General features: G+C 48.8%; 1 protein-coding gene across 1 annotated transcript in view; it reads left to right on the top strand.

Moving 5' to 3' along the window:
* LOC140426486 (apoptosis-stimulating of p53 protein 2-like) overlaps nt 1-17,766 on the top strand; it is a 139,693-nt gene that overhangs the window by 20,321 nt on the left and 101,606 nt on the right. The window contains exons 2-3 of the mRNA XM_072511310.1: nt 11,207-11,354; nt 11,744-11,863. Coding sequence (XP_072367411.1) covers nt 11,207-11,354; nt 11,744-11,863 — 268 coding nt within the window. The remainder of the gene's footprint in view (nt 1-11,206; nt 11,355-11,743; nt 11,864-17,766) is intronic.

Here is a 17,766-nt window from a genome sequence, read left to right as displayed (position 1 = left end):
TGACTGATCTACCTCAACTTCTCCTTCCAGTACTATCCACAAAATATTTTGGCTTCCAAAAATCTATTGATCTTTGTCTTTATTACACTCATTAGTTGAGCTTTGTGTAGATGATTGTAGTTTAGTCGGGCAGCATGGTCGGCACGGGCTTGGAGGGCAGAAGGGCCTGTTCCTGTGCTGTACTTTTCTTTGTTGTTTGTTCTTCCATAGCTATCTATCTGGCATGTAGAATTCCAAAGGTTCACATCTCTTTTAATGAAGATATCTCTCCTAATCTCAGTCCTAAATGACAGATTCCTTAACCTGAGACTGTGACCACTAGTTCTGGATACCCCAGCCAGAAGAAACAGCTTCCCAACATGCCATCCGTCATGCTCTGTGGCACCACCACTGGCCTAAATATGATAGACTCAGAACAGATGCAGCTCAAAACTGGACATCACGAGGTATTGTGGCCATCAACAGTTGCAGAATTGCATTCAAATATAATCTGTAACCTGGCATATCCCAGGTCCACCATTACCATTAAACCAGGGAAAAACCCTGGTGCGATTAGTGTAGGAAAGCATTGCAGCATCAGCAGCAGCCATACCTAAAAGTGACGTATGAATCTGAAGGTACAAAACAGGGCTCCATGCATGTCAAGTAGCAGAAGCAACATGCGATGGACCAAGCTAAGTGCTCCCACAACCAGTGAATCAGATATTTTATGGTCCTGCCACACCCCAATTGTGAGTGGTGAACAATTAAGCAATTAACTGGAGGAGGAGGAAGCTCCAAAAACATTACCATTCTCACTGATGGGGGAAGGCTGGAATATCATAAAACCATAAGACGTAGGAGCAGAATTAGGCCACTCGGCCCAGCGAGTCAGCTCCACCATTCTATCATGGCTGATATTTTTCTCATCCTCATTCTCCTGCCTTCTCTCCCTGATCCCCTTGTTAATCAAGAACCTATCTCTGTCTTCAAGACACTTCTAGTGATTTGGCCTCCACAGCCTTCTGCGGCAAAGAGTTCCACAGATTCAGCACCCACTGGCTGAAGAAATCCCTCCTCATCTCTGTTTTAAAGGATCGTCCCTTTAGTCTGAGATTGTACCCTCTGGTTCTAGTTTTTCCTGCAAGTGGAAACATCTTCTCCACATCCACTCTCTCCAGGCCTCACCATATTCTGTAAGTTTCAATAAGATACCCCCCCCCCTCATCCTTCTAAACTCCACCGAGTACAGCCCCAGATTCCTCAACCGCACCTCATATCAGTGCAATAGCCAAGGCCCAAGCACTTGCAACCATCTTCAGCCAGAAGTGCTAAGTAGATAATCCATCTCTGCCTGCTCCTAAGGTCCCCATCAACATTGGTGCCAGTCTTCAAAAAATTCACGTCCATGTGATAACAAGAAATGGCTGCTGGCACAACACTGAGGGCCCTGGCAATATCCTGTCAATTGTACCGAAGGCTTGTGCTCCAGAAATAGCTGAACCTCCAATCTGGTCAAGCTGTTCCAGTACAGCTACAAAACAAGCATCTACCAACATACGAAAAATTGTTCAGGGATGTCCTGTCCACAAAAACAGGACAAATTTGGCCAATTATTATTCCATCATTCCACTTTCAATCATTAGCAAAGTGATGGAAAATGTTGTTGACAGCATGATCAAGCGGTACTTACTTGTTCGCAACAATCAATTTATCTGAACTCAGTTTGGGCTTTGCCTGGCCTACTCCGCTGCAGACCTAATTAGAGCCCTGGTTCAAACATGAACAAAAGAGCTGAATGCCAGAGGTGAGTTGAAAATGACTACCATTGACATCAAAGCAGCTTTTTAGAAGCCTTTCGGATTCAGATGGAAACTCTCCCACTGGTTTGGGTCATACTGAGGTGGATTGTGAGAGGAAGGTGGTTGTGATTTTTGGAGGGCAATCAGCTCTGCGTCAGGACATTACTGCAGGTGTTGTTCAGGATAATGTCCTAGAGCGTATCATTTGAACCAGAATTTAACCAGCAACCTAAGGATGTCAGTTTCAGTCATCTACATTCTACAGTCCTCCGCTGTACTGGCTGAGCTACCAAATGGGAGCCCGATAATCTCCTAGGCCCAAACTGCTTCGTCAATGACTGCCCTTCAAATGTCAAGTCAGAAGTGGGGATATTCACAGTTGATTACGTGTTCAATTCCATTTGCAATCACTCAGAAACTGAAACAGTCCATCCCCACATGAAGCAAAACCTAGACAGAATTCAGGCTTGGTCTGATAATTGGCAAGTGAAATTTGTGCCACATAAGTACCTGGCAATAACCATCTGCAAAAGAGAGAATTGACCATCTGCCCTTGATATGCAATGGCAATACCATTATCAGACCCCTTATCAACAACATTCTGAGGGTTACCAGAATTAACTGAATATGCCATATAAATACTGTGACTACAGGTTAGAATCTGGAAATCCTTCAGTGTTAGAATCTGGAAATCCTTCAGTGAGAAACTTCAACAACACTCGAGATGCTCATCTCATGATTAACATCCCAACCTAAAAACATTCACTAACTTCATTCACGATGCAGAGTGGCAGCTGTGTATACCATCTATGAGATGCACTGCAGAAACTAGGCAAGCTTCCTTCAAGAAAACCTTTCAAACCACAACGCACCTAGAATGACCAGAACAACAAACACGTGGGAACGCCACCATCTGCAAGTGCCCCTCTAAACCACACCATCCTTACTTGAAATTATATCGTCATTTCTTCACTGTCATTGGGTCAACATCCCGGAACTTCCTCCCTATCAATGCTGTGGGTGTACCTACACCACATGGATCGTTGTGGTTCCATAAGGCAGCTCACTAACACCTTCAGGGTAATTTGGGATAAACAAATTTGTGATTATCTTGCCATCGACACCCACGAACAACATGTACAAAACACAAACGGAACTCTTATTTAAACGAGCATTGTTCAGAAGTGATGAATCATCTCAATGAGGATAGACCATTCATGGCAGTGTCTTGCTGTGAACACAGCCAAAAATGTTTTGAGGCATTTAATCATTGACAAGACCCAAGATTTGTTTGTAAAGCTCTATTTATCCAGGAAGTACACCAGCTGAATTAGCTGACTCTACATTCTGCATTAATCTATATGCTGTGGAAAAAACTTGTGGTGAAACTTCAAATGTTTCATTCGCTGATCTTTGAAATACTTGGACTGTATTAACATCTTAAATTCTGTCTCTGACAGATTTATTTGTTAAATTCTAAACCAGTTTGTTTGAGTGTACATTAGCTGACAAAAGCTGTGGATACTCCAGTACTCTTTTATTCATGTCTCTGTGCAAACAGCAATTACTATGATCAAAATGTAAAGACATTCTCTTGGCTAAAGCCATGTCTCCTACAGTAGTACTCATCCCTCTTCACCCTTCTCTTAGAGGAGCAAGGACTCTTCTAATTTCATTTCCCTGCCCCACCACCAGATGGGTGGAAAATCTGTTTTAGTGACATTGCTCAAGAGATTAATATTGTTGGGTCAGAATTCCTCTACTGTTCCATTAGTGTCATGGGATATTTGCATCCACCTGAGTGGCTGTATGTGAGGTTTAATGTTTCATCCAGAAGTCATACTTTTGACTGCAGTGCAATAAAATGTCATCCTAGATTATGTGCACACTCCCATAATGGAGACACTGCAATGATTTCAATTAGCACAGATTTAAAAAAAAAAAGTCAATTTTTAGTAAAGTAATGCTGAAACTACAGCATTGTTCAGGCCTGGGCATAACATAACTCAAATTTATGCCAGTTTAGCAGTAGCTCAAACTCCTTTTTGAATACTTTGAGGAACCTGTTGAACTGTTTGCTCCTTGTGTTGTGATGAAATTGAATTTTGCTCTGAATCTGAAGGGCTGGAATGTGATGCTCTTCAACTTCTATAAAATTTAAAATTGAAAGTCAAGCTGATTATTTTAGAATTTTTAAAATAAAATTACTGTTCCAAAAATCACTTTTGGAAGATTTAAAAAAAAGTAACATGCTATCATTTAATGTCATTGCTGAATATTGAGGTTATTCATGAAGGCCCGCCTTCTCATCCTTGCCCCTCGCTTGAGGTGTGGTGATCCTCATGTTAAATCACTACCAGTCAGCTCTCCCCCTCAAAAGGGCAAAGCAGCCTATCATCATCTGGGGCTATGGCGACTTTATTCTATTCCAGAAACTATAAATGTAAAATTCTAAAATCTCTAAAAATATTATTCAATCTAGCATAACTCAAACTAAATTATTATGTATGGTTAATTTATCGGGCCATGGGTTAGCATTCTGCCGTAGGCTGTTGTTGGTTAATCATAGTAACAGATGACTTCCGGTGGCGGCTATGGAGGAGTAGCTCCCGCCTGTGACGGACTTTTGGACCTGTTTCCCTGGATTTTATGGCATAAATCGGTAAAGAGTGAGATAGTAAGGGGAAATCCCCCTCCAGTGTATGGAGAATTGCACCTGAAGTGGCCCTGTGAGAAGACAAAGTCCTATAAGGAAGATGCGAGCAGAGCTGGTAACGCGGGAAAGCATGGCGGAGAAGCAGGGCAGGGCTGCGGGCAGATAGCACAGTGGTCGACGGAGCAGCTGGTGAAGTTTTTCAAAGATTGCTTCGCCAAGCTGAAGAAGGACATGCTGGACCTAATGATTGATCAAGTTGTGCAGAATCAAGAGACCCATGGGAGAGCGATACAGGAGGTGAAGAAAAAGGTGTCCGAGGACGAGGAGTACATAACCGTGCTGGAGACCAAGGTGGAGATGATGAACGACTGCCAGAAAAGAATGCAGGAGAAGCTAGAGGACCTGGAGAACAGGTCCAGGAGGCAGAATCTTAGAATTGTCGGCCTCCCTGAAGGCAGAGTGAGATCGGTTGCGAGGACTTGTGTGATGGACATGCTGGAGAAGTTGATGGGGGCTGAGGCGCCCCCTCGGCCCCTGGAAGTGGATAGAGCGTACCGAGCCCTCGTAAAGAAGCCCCGAGCGAATGAGCCGCCGAGGGCCATGGTGGTACGCTTTCACCATTTCCTGGACCAGGAACACGTTCTGCGGTGGGCCAAGAAAGAACGGAGCAGCAAATGGGAGAACTGTGAGCTGCGCATTTATCAGGACCTGGGCATGGATCTAGATAAGAGGCGAGCTGGGGTTAATCGGGCAAAAATGGCCCTCTTGAAGAAGGGGGTGAAGTTTGGGATGCTGTACCCAGCCCGTCTGTGTGTCAAACATGAGGAATGGGACTTCTACTTTGAAACACCAGACGAAGTATGGACTAAAAGAAACGAGGCTGGAAGCGAATTAAAAGACACGGAAGCCTTGGAGAAATACTGTGGTGGCGATTTGTTGTGCTGGGTTGTATAAATATAAGTGTTATGTGTAATAAGGGGCTGTTTGGATGGCTAAAGGTAACTTTGTCTTGCAGGGAGCTGGTTAGAGGGGGGATGGGCTTTGGGGTTGGTTCTGCTTTTTGGGGTTGGTTCTGCTTTTTGGGTGATAGTTTTTCTAAAGTGGCTGTTTCTTCACTGTTTTTACTGATGTTTGTTTACTGGGGAATGTGATGCTTTTTAAAATGTTTTTCCATGTGGGGGGAGAGGGGAGAGAACAATGGGGAGACGGACTGCTTGGTCCCAGGGGCGGGCGCTATCAAGTCAGCGTAGGTCAGCTGACTCTCGGAAGCGCAGTGGGTTGGGGGGGGGGGGGGGTGAGCAGATGTTAAGCTGGAGCTTGACTTGGGGGATTGGGTTTCTAGTGTTGTTGCTTGGGGAGGGGGGGGGAGAAAGAGAGCTGCTTTGCTGACAGGGGAGGAACTGTTACTAGGGGACAAATGGGAGGTCGGGAACGGCGACTGCCCGAGGGGGGGGCTCGAGGAGGCAAAGGGCGCGAGCTAGAGGCTGGCCTAAAAAGGGCGATGGCTAGTCGGTGTGGCCTAAAAAGGGCGATGGCTAGTCGGTGGTGGGGAGCTTCCTGGCTGATTACGTGGAACGTTAAAGGGCTGAATGGGCCGGTCAAGAGGGCTCACGTGTTTGCGCATTTGAGGGGGCTGAAGGCGGACGTGGCAATGCTACAAGGGACACACCTAAAGGTTACAGACCAGACAAGATTGAGAAAGGGGTAGGTCAGCCAAGTATTCCACTCGGGCTGGACTCAATGACCAGGGGTGTAGCGATCTTGATCAGCAAATGAGTGGCATTCGAGGCAGGGAGAATCGTGTCAGACAAGGGGGGTAGGTACATAATGGTGAGTGGGAAGCTGGAGGGGGTGCGGGTGGCACTCGTGAACATATATGCTCCGAATTGGGACGATGTGGAATTTGTGAGGTGGGTTTTAGGTAGGATCCCAGACTTAGAGTCACATAACCTGATCATGGGAGGAGACTTTAACACAGTCAGTGATCCGGAATTGGACTGGTCAAAATCCAGGACAGGGAGGAGGCCTGTTGCGGCAAAGGAATTGAAGGAATTTATGGAACAGGTGGGGGAGTAGACCCATGGAGGTTTGCAGGGCCAAGGGCGAAGTTTTCCTTTTTCTCACATGTCCACAAGGTATACTCTCGCATCAACTTTTTTTTGTTCTGAGCAGGGCGCTTATACTGGAGGTGGTGGATACTGAGTACTCGGCAATCGCAGTGTCGGATCATGCCCCGCATTGGGTGGATCTACGGGTTAGTGTGGAGAGAGAGCAACGCCCGCTGTGGAGACTGGATGTGGGGTTGCTAGCGGACGAAGCGATCTGTGGGCGGGTTAACAAGTCCATCCAGAACTGCCTGGAAACAAATGATACAGGGGAGGTCTCCGCAGCGACAGTTTGGGAAGCTCTGAAGGCAGTGGTTCAGAGGGGAATTAATCTTGATACGGGCCCACAGAGAAAAGGCAGAACTGGCTGAGAGGGATAGATTAGTGGAGGAGATACTCCAGGTGGACAGGAGATACTCGGAGGCCCCGGATGGGGGGCTACTGGGGGAGGGGTGGAGATTACAGGCGGAGTTTGGGCTGTTAATCACGGAAAGCAGTGGAACAGTTGAGGAAGGCATGGGGGGTGATTTGTGAGTTTGGGGAAAAGGCAAGCAGAATGTTGGCGCACCAGCTCAGGAAAAGGGAGGCGGCCAGGGAGATAGGTAAAGTAAAGAGTAGAGGTGGGAATACGGTCCTGAACCCAGCGGGGGTGAACGAGGTGTTTAACATAGAACATAGAAAATACAGCACAGAACAGGCCCTTCGGCCCACGATGTTGTGCCGAACCTTTGTCCTAGATTAATCATAGATTATCATTGAATTTACAGTGCAGAAGGAGGCCATTCGGCCCCCTGAGTCTGCACCGGCTCTTGGAAAGAGCACCCTACCCAAACTCAACACCGCCACCCAACACCAAGGGCAATTTTGGACACTAAGGGCAATTTATCATGGCCAATCCACCTACCCTGCACATCTTTGGACTGTGGGAGGAAACCGGAGCACCCGGAGGAAACCCACCCAGACACGGGGAGGACGTGCAGACTCCGCACAGACAGTGACCCAAGCCGGAATCGAACCTGGGACCCTGGAGCTGTGAAGCAATTGTGCTATCCACAATGCTGCCGTGCTGCCCTTAAGAATAAATAAATTACACTATATCATTTTACCGTAATCCATGTACCTATCCAATAGCTGCTTGAAGGTCCCTAATGTTTCCGACTCAACTACTTCCACAGGCAGTGCATTCCATGCCCCCACTACTCTCTGGGTAAAGAACCTACCTCTGACATTCCCCCTCTATCTTCCACCATTCACCTTAAATTTATGTCCCCTTGTAATTGTTTATCCCACCCGGAGAAAAGGTCTCTGACTGTCTACTCTATCTATTCCCCTGATCATCTTATAAACCTCTATCAAGTCGCTCCTCATCCTTCTCCGTTCTAATGAAAAAAGGCCTAGCACCCTCAACCTTTCCTCGTAAGACCTACTCTCCATTCCAGGTAACACGCTGGTAAATCTTCTTTGCACCTTTTCCAAAGCTTCCACATCCTTCCTAAAATGAGGTGACCAGAACTTTTAAGGACTTTTATAGTAAATTATATGAGTCGGAACCCCCGGCTGGGATGGAGGGGATGAGGCAGTTTTTGGATCAGTTGAGGTTTCCGAGGGTAGATGAGGATCTGGTGGAAGGGCTGGGAGCCCCAATTGAGATTGAGGAAATAATCAAGGGGCTGGAGGGCATGCAGGCGGGCAAGGCCCCGGGGCCTGACTGCTACCCGGTGGAATTCTATAAGAGGTTTTCAGAGATATTGAGCCCCCTGCTCGTGAGGACATTTAACAAAGCAAGAGAGAAGGGAGTCCGCCGACCCCCCCCCCCCCCCCCCCCCCCCCCCCCCCCCCCCCCACCACACACACACAAAAAAAAACAATGTTGCAGGCCTCAATTTCATCCTGAAACGGGAGAAGGATCCGGAGCAATGCGGGTCATACAGGCCGATTTCTCTACTGAATGTGGATGCCAAACTGCTGGCTAAGATACTGGCCACTAGGATAGAGGACTATGTCCCAGGGGTGATAGGTGAAGACCAGACGGGATTTGTAAAGGGCTGGCAACTCAAGGCCAATGTTCGAAGGCTTTTAAATGTTATTATGATGCCCTTAGTAGGAGAGGAGGTGGTGGTAGCGATGGATGTGGAGAAGGCGTTTGATTGGGTGGAGTGGAATTACCTGTGGGAGGCGCTGGGAAGATTTGGGTTTGGTGAGGGCTTTATTGATTGGGTGCGGTTGCTCTATCAGGCACCAGTAGCGAGTGTGCGTACGAACCAGACAAGGTCGGGATACTTTAAACTACACCGAGGGACGAAGCAAGGGTGCCCCCTCTCCCCGTTACTGTTTGCTCGGGACATAAGAGCCATTGGCCATGGCGTTAAGAGCCTCTAGGAACTGGGGGGGGGGGGGGGGCTGCACCGGTCTCGTTTTACGTAGATGACATGCTCTTGTATATTTCAGACCCGTTGGAGGGGATGGGGGAAGTAATGCGAATCTTGGGAGAATTTGGCAATTTTAGGGGGTATAAATTGAACATGGGGAAAAGAGAGATGTTCGCGATCCAGGCAAGAGGATAGGAGGCAAGAGGACAGGAGAAGAGACTGGAAGAACTGCCGCTTAGAATGATAGGGAAGAGCTTTCGATATCTGGGAATCCAGGTGGCCCGAGAATGGGAGGCACTGCACAAGTTGGTTGGTAGAACAAATGGAAGGGGACTTTAAGAGATGGGACATGCTCCTGCTATCACTGGCGGGGAGGGTACAGAACGTGAAAATGACGGTCCCTCCCCAGATTTCTGTTTATCTTTCAGTGCCTCCCCATCTTCATCCCAAAGGCCTTTTTCAAGCGGGTGAATAAGGTTATTTTGGGCTTTGTGTGGGCGGGTAAAAACCCCACGAGTGAAGGAAGTGTTGCTGGAGCACAGTGGGGGAGCAGGGTGGGTTGGCGCTGCCGAACTTCTGCAATTACTACTGGGGGGCTAATATAGCCATGATTAGGAAGTGGGTAGTGGGGGAGGGGTTGGCATGGGAGCAGATGGAGACGACGTCATGCAAAGACACCAGTTTGGGAGCATTGATAACGGCACCTCTTCCGTTCTTGCCGGCCCGATACTCCACAAGTCCGGTGGTGGTGGCGGCTCTTGAGAATTTGGGGGCAATGGAGGAGATATAAGAGAGTGGAGGGAGCATTGATTTGGGCCCCAATTTATAATAATCATAGGTTTGTACCGGGTAGGCTAGATGGTGGGTTTCCGGAGTTGGCAGAGGGCAGGAATTAGAAGGATGGGGGGTCTATTTATAGATGGGAGCTTTCCCAGCTTGAAAGCCTAGGAGGATAAATTTGAATTGCCAGCAGGGAATGGGTTTTAAGTATTTTGCAGGTGCGAGACTTCCTGAGAAAACAGGCCTTTCCGCTGCTGCCACCACTGGGGATACAGGTTAGAGGAATCTCCAGTACCTGGGTGGGCGAGGGGAAGGTTTTCCGATATTTACCAGGAGCTTTCGGAGGCGGAGGAGCTTACGGGCAATTGGGAGGACGAGCTAGGTGGAGAGATAGAGGCGGGTCTATGGGCGGATGCCTTAAGCAGGGTTAATACCTCCTCATCATCTGCCAGGCTCAGTCTAATACAATTTAAGGTAGTCCACCGGGCACACACGACAGTGGGCTAGGATGAGCAGGTTTGCGAGATAGGTGTGCGCGGGAAGCCCAACAAAATCAGGTCCACATGTTTTGGGCATGCCCAAAGCTTTGGAGGGTTTTGGCAGGGTTTTGCTGAGGCAATTTCCACGGTGCTAAAAAACACGGGTGGTGCCGAGTCCAGAGGGAGCGATCTTTGGAGTGTCGGGAAGAGCCGGGAGATCAGGAGGTGAAAGAGGCTGACGTCTTGACCTTTGCCTCCCTGGTAGCCCCGGAGACGGATCTTGTTAATGTGGAGGGACTCTAAGCCCCCTCGAGTGTAGAGACCACCTGGGTTTAGTGACATGGCTGGGTTTCTCAGTCTCAAGAAGAAAATGTTCGCCTTAAGAGGGTCCAATGGTTGGGTTCACCCCGGAGGTGGCAGCCGTTCGGCGACTTTCTCGGGGAAAATTTAAAATGTCGGCAGGTGCAGTATTCCAAGGAGGAGTGGGGGGGGGGGTGGGTTGTTGTTGTGTGGTTGGGGTGTGTGAAGATTGAGATGGGGGGTGTTATAACCTGCCTACTTACCATTGGCTGGGGACTAATGACTATCCCACAATCCTGTGGGAGTATGAGCTTCCCCAATGAGGGGGGCGGAGAAACCACTAGTAAACTCCTAGTGTAAATAAGCTGGCCAGTTCAGGAACCAGCAGGAAGGAGTATGCAGCAAGGGAAGTTACTGCTACTGTTATAGTAAATAAATGTTATTAGTTTGTATCCTTAAATCTCGTGCTGGATTCTTCGTGGCCCTTGCAAAAGGGGGGAAATGTTCATTATACCAAGTTGATGTCATTGTCTATGTTATTTTTATAAAAATTTTCAAATACCTTAATAAAAATATTTATTAAAAAAAAACATAGTAACAGATTGATGCTGATCATGGATAAATTTAGAATTATTGATGTTTGAACTAAATGAAGGCTTACATGAGCTTGATTATGGGGATATGAATGTTCAGGAATACTCATCTGAGTAAAGCTTTTCCCTTTGTTCTGATATAGATGTTTCTCACTGTGTACCTGAGCAACAACGATCAGCATTACACAGAGGTACCAATCACTCCAGACACCACATGCCGAGATGTTATTGGTTACTGCAAAGAACCAGGAGAGGTGGACTGTTATTTAGCTGAGCGCTGGCATGGTGGTGGTAAGTAGAACCTGTTTTAACTAACATAGATATGTTCCAGTTATTTGGTGACTAGTGATTGAATAGTCACTATTGGCTTTTTGTTTAACTTAAGGTAGCTTACTCATGGATTTTGGGGCTCACTAACATGTTGTACCATGAACTTGTAGCTAGCAGTTTGTCTTACCTGGTAGCACTTTTACTTTGGTGCAGATTACCACCTGGAAAATGCTACTTGAATAGAATACATTTTTCTGGATGGAATGTGAAACCTCAGCCCTGTTTATTTGATTTGGTATTAAAATACAGTAGGTGAAATTAATAGATATTTTGTACTTTGTGCATGGAGACAAATCTAAGTAGTAGGCAGTCATGTTTGACAGAAGTCATCTAATTGTTTTTCCTTGTAGAGCGTGCCATAGCAGACAATGAGCGTGTATATGATATTCTGCAACAGTGGGGAGTACAGAGAAATGATGTTTGTTTCTACTTGCGTCATGAGCGTCCACCGAACACTACAAGGAATGCGGGTAAGATTTGAGTAACATTTGTTCTGCCCAACTTTGAGGGACTTTTAGTCGACTGGAGTCAGTCAATTTTCAGATTAGCTTGTATTCCATTCGTAGTTTATTTTTTTAATGGCTCCAGCTCACTTTTCATGTTTTTGTTTTGTATAATGATAACTTCTGGAATTACATTTTAGTGGATAAACAGAACAAGTAAATCTAGTCTGGTGCAGGTTGGGTGTTTAAATGCTCATGCAATAGACTGCACCACTGTTTGATTTTTTTTTAACATAAAAGCTTTATACAAGTTTTCCAAATGACCGACTGGCGAATGTAATTTCTGGAGAAGGACATATTAGTTTGCTCATCAGTATGTTTCAGTTCAGTGGCACTAAAACTTCCTTGCATTTTGTATCTATCCTTTGATTTAGACATTTAGTAGAATGGGAACTGAACCTCTGACACGTTTGTTGCTCCAGAGTACTGCTTTTTAAAAAGAAAAATGTTTTCCTATTTTGAGGATTTTAACTAGCAGTTCATTTGAATTCGAGTTGGGAGAATAATTTTGAAGTTGGCGGTGGTTCATGAAACATTTGCCCGCTTTCCATTGCAACATCTGCCTGTCAGCACCAGGTATTAAATTTTGACATGATGAGGCCAATATTAGGGACGGCATGGAGGCGCAGTGGTTAGGACTGCTGCCTACAGTGCTGAGGACCTGGGTTTGATCCTGGCCTTGGGTCACTGTCTGATAATCTTTTAAAAAATATATATTTTATAAATATTTCAAACAAAGTTTTTCCGTTTTTACAAATCAGCATAAAAATAATACAATAACTGATAAATAACATTATTTAAATAATATAGTGAACTAACAAAGCGACAAAAAATAGTGCCCCCCCCTCCCCTGGGTTGCTGCTGCTGTCAATCTATTTTCCCTTAACGTTCCGCGAGATAGTCCAGGAACGGTTGCCACCGCCTGGAGAACCCCTGAGCCGATCCTCTCAGCGCAAATTTAATTTGTTCCAGCTTTATGAACCCTGCCATGTCGTTTATCCAGGCCTCCACGCCGGGGGGTTTCGCTTCCTTCCACTTAAGCAGGATCCTTCGCCGGGCTACCAGGGACGCAAAGGCCTGAATATCGGCCTCTTTCGCCTCCTGCACTCCCGGCTCTTCCGCTATCCCAAATATCGCTAACCCCCAGCCTGGCTTGACCCGGACCTTCACCACCTTTGAGATCACCTTTGCCACTCCCCTCCAGTACTCATCCAATGCCGGACACGACCAGAACATGTGTGTGTGGTTCGCCGGGCTTCCCAAGCACCTCCCGCATCTGTCCTCCACTCCAAAGAACCTGCTCATTCTTGCTCCCGTCATATGTGCTCTATGTAGAACCTTAAATTGAATCAGGCTAAGCCTGGCACACGAAGACGAGGAATTTACCCTACTTAGGGCATCAGCCCACAGCCCCTCCTCAATCTCCTCCCCCAGCTCTTCTTCCCTTTTTCCCTTCAGCTCCCCTACCAGCACCTCCCCCTCATCTCTCCTCTCATCTCCTGATATATTTCGGACACTTTGCCCTCCCCGACCCATACCCCCGAAATCACTCTATCCTGGATCCCCTGTGTCGGGAGCTGCGGAAATTCCCTCACCTGTTGCCTCGTAAACGCCCTCACTTGCATATATCTGAAGATATTCCCCGGGGGCAACTCATATTTCTCTTCCAGCGCTCCCAGGCTCGCAAACGTCCCATCTATAAACAGGTCCCTCAGTCTCCTAATTCCTGCTCGTTGCCAACTCTGGAACCCCCATCCATCCTTCCTGGGACAAACCTGTGGTTATTCCTGATCGGGGACCACACCGAGGCACCTGTCACCCCCCTGTGTCGCCTCCACTGCCCCCAGATCCTCAAGGTTGCCACCACCACTGGGTTTGTGGTATACCTTTTCGGGGAGAATTGCAGCAGCGCCGTCACCAGCGCCTTTAGGCTCGTTCCTTTACAGGACGCCATCTCCAGCCTCTTCCACGCCACCCCCTCTCCCTCCCTCATCCACTTACAGACCATCGCCACATTGGCGGCCCAGTAGTAGTCGTTCAGGCTCAGCAGCGCCAGTCCCCCTCTATCCTAACTGCGCTGCAGGAACCCCCTCTTTACCCTCGGGGTCTTCCCTGCCCACCCAAAGCTCATAATGCTCCTGTCTATTTTTTTGAAAAAGGCCTTTGTGATCAGAATGGGGAGACACTGAAACACGAAAAGAAACCTCGGGAGGACCATCATTTTTACCGCCTCCACTCTGCATGCCAATGAGAGCGGCAGCATATCCCACCTCTTGAAATCCTCCTCCATCTGCTCCACCAGTCGCGTCAGATTAAGTCTGTGTAGAGTTCCCCAGTTCCTAGCTACCTGGATCCCCAAGTATCGGAAGCTCCTTTCCACTCTCCTTAACGGCAGAGTGTCTAGTCCTCTTCCCTGGTCCCTGGGGTGTATTACAAAAAGCTCGCTCTTCCCCATATTTAGCCTGTATCCCGAGAACTCTCCAAACTCCCTCAATATCTGCATAACCTCTGGCATCCCCTCTACAGGGTTTGCAACATATAGCAGTAAGTCATCAGTGTAGAGTGACACTCGATGCTCCTCTCCCCCTCTAACCACCCCCCTCCATTTCTTGGAGTCCCTCAACGCTATGGCCAGTGGTTCAATTGCCAATGCGAACAGTAATGGGGACAGGGGACACCCCTGTCTTGTTCCCCTGTGTAGCCGAAAATACTCCGATCTTTGCCGGTTTGTGACTGCACTTGCCACTGGGGCCCCATATAGGAGACTGACCCATCTGACAAAACCCTCTCCGAACCCAAACCTCCTCAGCACCTCCCACAAATACTCCCACTCCACCCTATCGAATGCCTTCTCCGCATCCATCGCCGCCACTAGCTCTGCCTCCCCCTCAGCTGGGGGCGTCATCATCACCCCCAGCAGCCGTCGAACGTTGACATTCAGTTGTCTGTCGCCCCTTTACAAACCCTGTCTGGTCTTCATGCACCACCCCCGGGACGCAATCCTCTATCCTTGTCGCCAGCAGTTTGGTGTCTACATTTAGGAGTGAGATAGGCCTGTATGACCTCCATTGCAGCGGATCTTTATCCCGCTTCAGGATTAATGATATCGTCGCCTCCGACATTGTCGGGGTAGTATCCCCCCTTCCCTGGCCTCGTTAAAGGTTCTCGCCAACAGCGGGGCCAACAGGTCCACATATTTCCTGTAGAATTCCACCGGAAACCCGTCTGGTCCCGGGGCCTTCCCTGTCTGCATGTTCCCCAGTCCCTTAGTCACCTCATCCACCTCGATTGGCGCCCCCAGACCTGCCACCTCCTGCTCCTCCACCCTCGGGAACCTTAGTTGGTCCAGAAAATGTAGCATTCCCTCTTTTCCCTCTGTGGGTTGGGACTTCTATAGCCTCTCATAAAAGGTCTAAACACCTCATTTATCTTCCCTGCTCTCTGCTCCATAGTTCCCCTTTCATCCCTAACTCCCCCAATCTCTCGCCGCTATCCTCTTACAAAGTTGGTGGGCCAGCAGCCGGCTCGCCTTTTCCCCATATTCATATTGAATCCCCTGTGCCTTCCTCCACTGTGTCTCTGCCTTTCCCGTGGTCAGCAGGTCAAACTCCGTCTGAAGTCTTCGCCTTTCTCTATATAGTCCTTCGTCTGGGGCCTCCGCATATCTTTTATCCACCCTCAAAATCTCCCCAACTAATCTCTCCCTTTCTTTGCCCTCTTGTTTCTCCTTGTGGGCTCTAATGGAGATCAGCTCTCCCTTAACCACCGCCTTCAGCGTTTCCCATACTACCCCCACCTGGACCTCACCATCGTCATTGACCTTCAGGTATCTCTCAATACACCCCCGCACCCTTCCACAGACCCCCTCATCCGCCAATAGTCCCACATCCAGTCGCCAGAGTGGGCGCTGCTCCCTCTCCTCTCCTAGTTCCAGGCTTCCCACCTCCAGGTCCGGGATACGTCCCAGCATCCGCTTCATAAATCCCGCGTCATCCCAATTCGAGGCATAAACATTTACCAGCACGACCGCCTCTCCCTGCAATCTACCATTCACAATCACATATCTGCCCCCGTTATCCACCACTATATTCTTAGCCTCGAACGACACCCGTTTCCCCACTAGTATCGCCGCCCCCCTGTTTTTCGCGTCCAACCCTGAGTGGAATACCTGTCCCACCCATCCTTTTCTTAACCTAATCTGATCCGCCATCTTCAGATGCGTCTCCTGGAGCATGACTATGTCCGCCTTCAGTCTTTTTAAGTGCGCGAACACACGGGCCCTCTTAATCGGCCCATTTAGGCCTCTCACATTCCACGTGATCAGCCGGATTGGGGGGCCACTCGCCCCCCCTGCCGACGACGACTAGCCATCCCCTTTTCTGGGCCAGCCCCCCGTCCAGGTCCCGCGCACCCACCTGTCCCCCCGGCGGCGCCTTCCCGTCCCGACCACCTCTTCTCTTGCCAGCTCCCCCTTGCACTCAGCAGCAGCAACCCAGTTAGCCCCCCCCCCCCCCCGCTAGATCCCCATCTAGCATGGTTACTCCCCCCATGATGCTTCCGAAAGTCAGCTAACTCTAGCTGACCCCGGCTTCCCCCGTTCTCTCTTTGACCCCCCTGCGTGTGGGGCTCTCTTCCTTCCTGCGCCTATCTTCCCGCCATCATCTCCATAGCGCGGGAAAAACCCCGTGCTTTCCTATCGGCCCCACCTCCTATGGTGCAGCTCCCTCATTCCCCATCCCCCCTCTCTGTCCCTTTTTTCACCGGCTCCCACATTTCTTCGTGTCCCCCCATCAAGGGGAGAGAAATTCCCCATCCAACGTTACTCTATAATAAACCTCCCATTTCCCAATTTACATTTCTGAACCACAACCTCGTTGTTTCCCCCCCAACATCAAACTCTCAGTTCTAGTCCAGTTTCTCTTCTTGGATGAAGGTCCATGCCTCATCCGCTGTTTCGAAATAGTAGTGCTTGCCCTGATGCGTGACCCACAATCGCGCCGGCTGCAGCATCCCAAATTTTATTTTCTTCCTGTGAAGCACCGCCTTGGCCCGATTAAAGCTCTCCCTCCTTCTCGACACCTCCGCACTCCAGTCCTGATACACTCGTATCACCGCATTCTCCCACTTGCTACTCCGTACCTTCTTGGCCCAGCTCAGAACAGCCTGTCTGTCCATGAAGCGGTGAAATCTCACCACTATCGCCCTTGGTATTTCACCCGCCTTTGGTCTTCTCACAAGGACCCGGTGCGCTCCTTCCACCTCCAGGGGGCCCGTTGGGGCCTCAGCTCCCATTAGCGTACGGAGCATCGTGCTCACATAAGCCCCAACATCAGCTCCCTCTGTTCCTTTGGGGAGTCCTAGAATCCGTAGGTTCTTCCTCCTCGAGCTGTTCTCCAGGGCTTCCAACCTTTCGATACATCTCTTATGTAGCGCCTCATGCGTCTCCATTTTTACCACCAGGCCCTGTATCTCATCCTCATTTTCGGCTGCCTTTGCCTTCACTCCACAGAGCTCTATCGCCTGGACCTTTTGTGTTTCCTTCAGTCCATCGATTGCCAATAGCATCGGCGCCAGCACCTCCTTCTTTAGTTCCTCCACACACCGTCGGAGGAATTCCTGCTGGTCCGGGCCCCATGTCGTCTGGGCTCCATCAGCCGCCATCTTGCTTCTCCCTTCTCTTCTCTGCCGCTGCTCCAAAGGATCCTTCGCAATCTGGCCACTGCCACTGGTCCTTTCCATACACCCCCAGGGGGACACCTTCCTTCGTCATCCCACACTGGGTTTGGTCTGAAAAAATTTCCGTTGGGGCTCCCGAAAAGAGCCCAAAAGTCCGTTAGAACGGGAGCTGCCGAAAGGTGCGGCTTAGCAGT

The sequence above is a fragment of the Scyliorhinus torazame genome, chromosome 1 (assembly GCF_047496885.1).
Source record: "Scyliorhinus torazame isolate Kashiwa2021f chromosome 1, sScyTor2.1, whole genome shotgun sequence".
NCBI lineage: Eukaryota > Metazoa > Chordata > Chondrichthyes > Carcharhiniformes > Scyliorhinidae > Scyliorhinus > Scyliorhinus torazame.
Note: the sequence above shows the minus strand (reverse complement) of the source record. Positions and strands in the feature narration are given on the sequence as shown.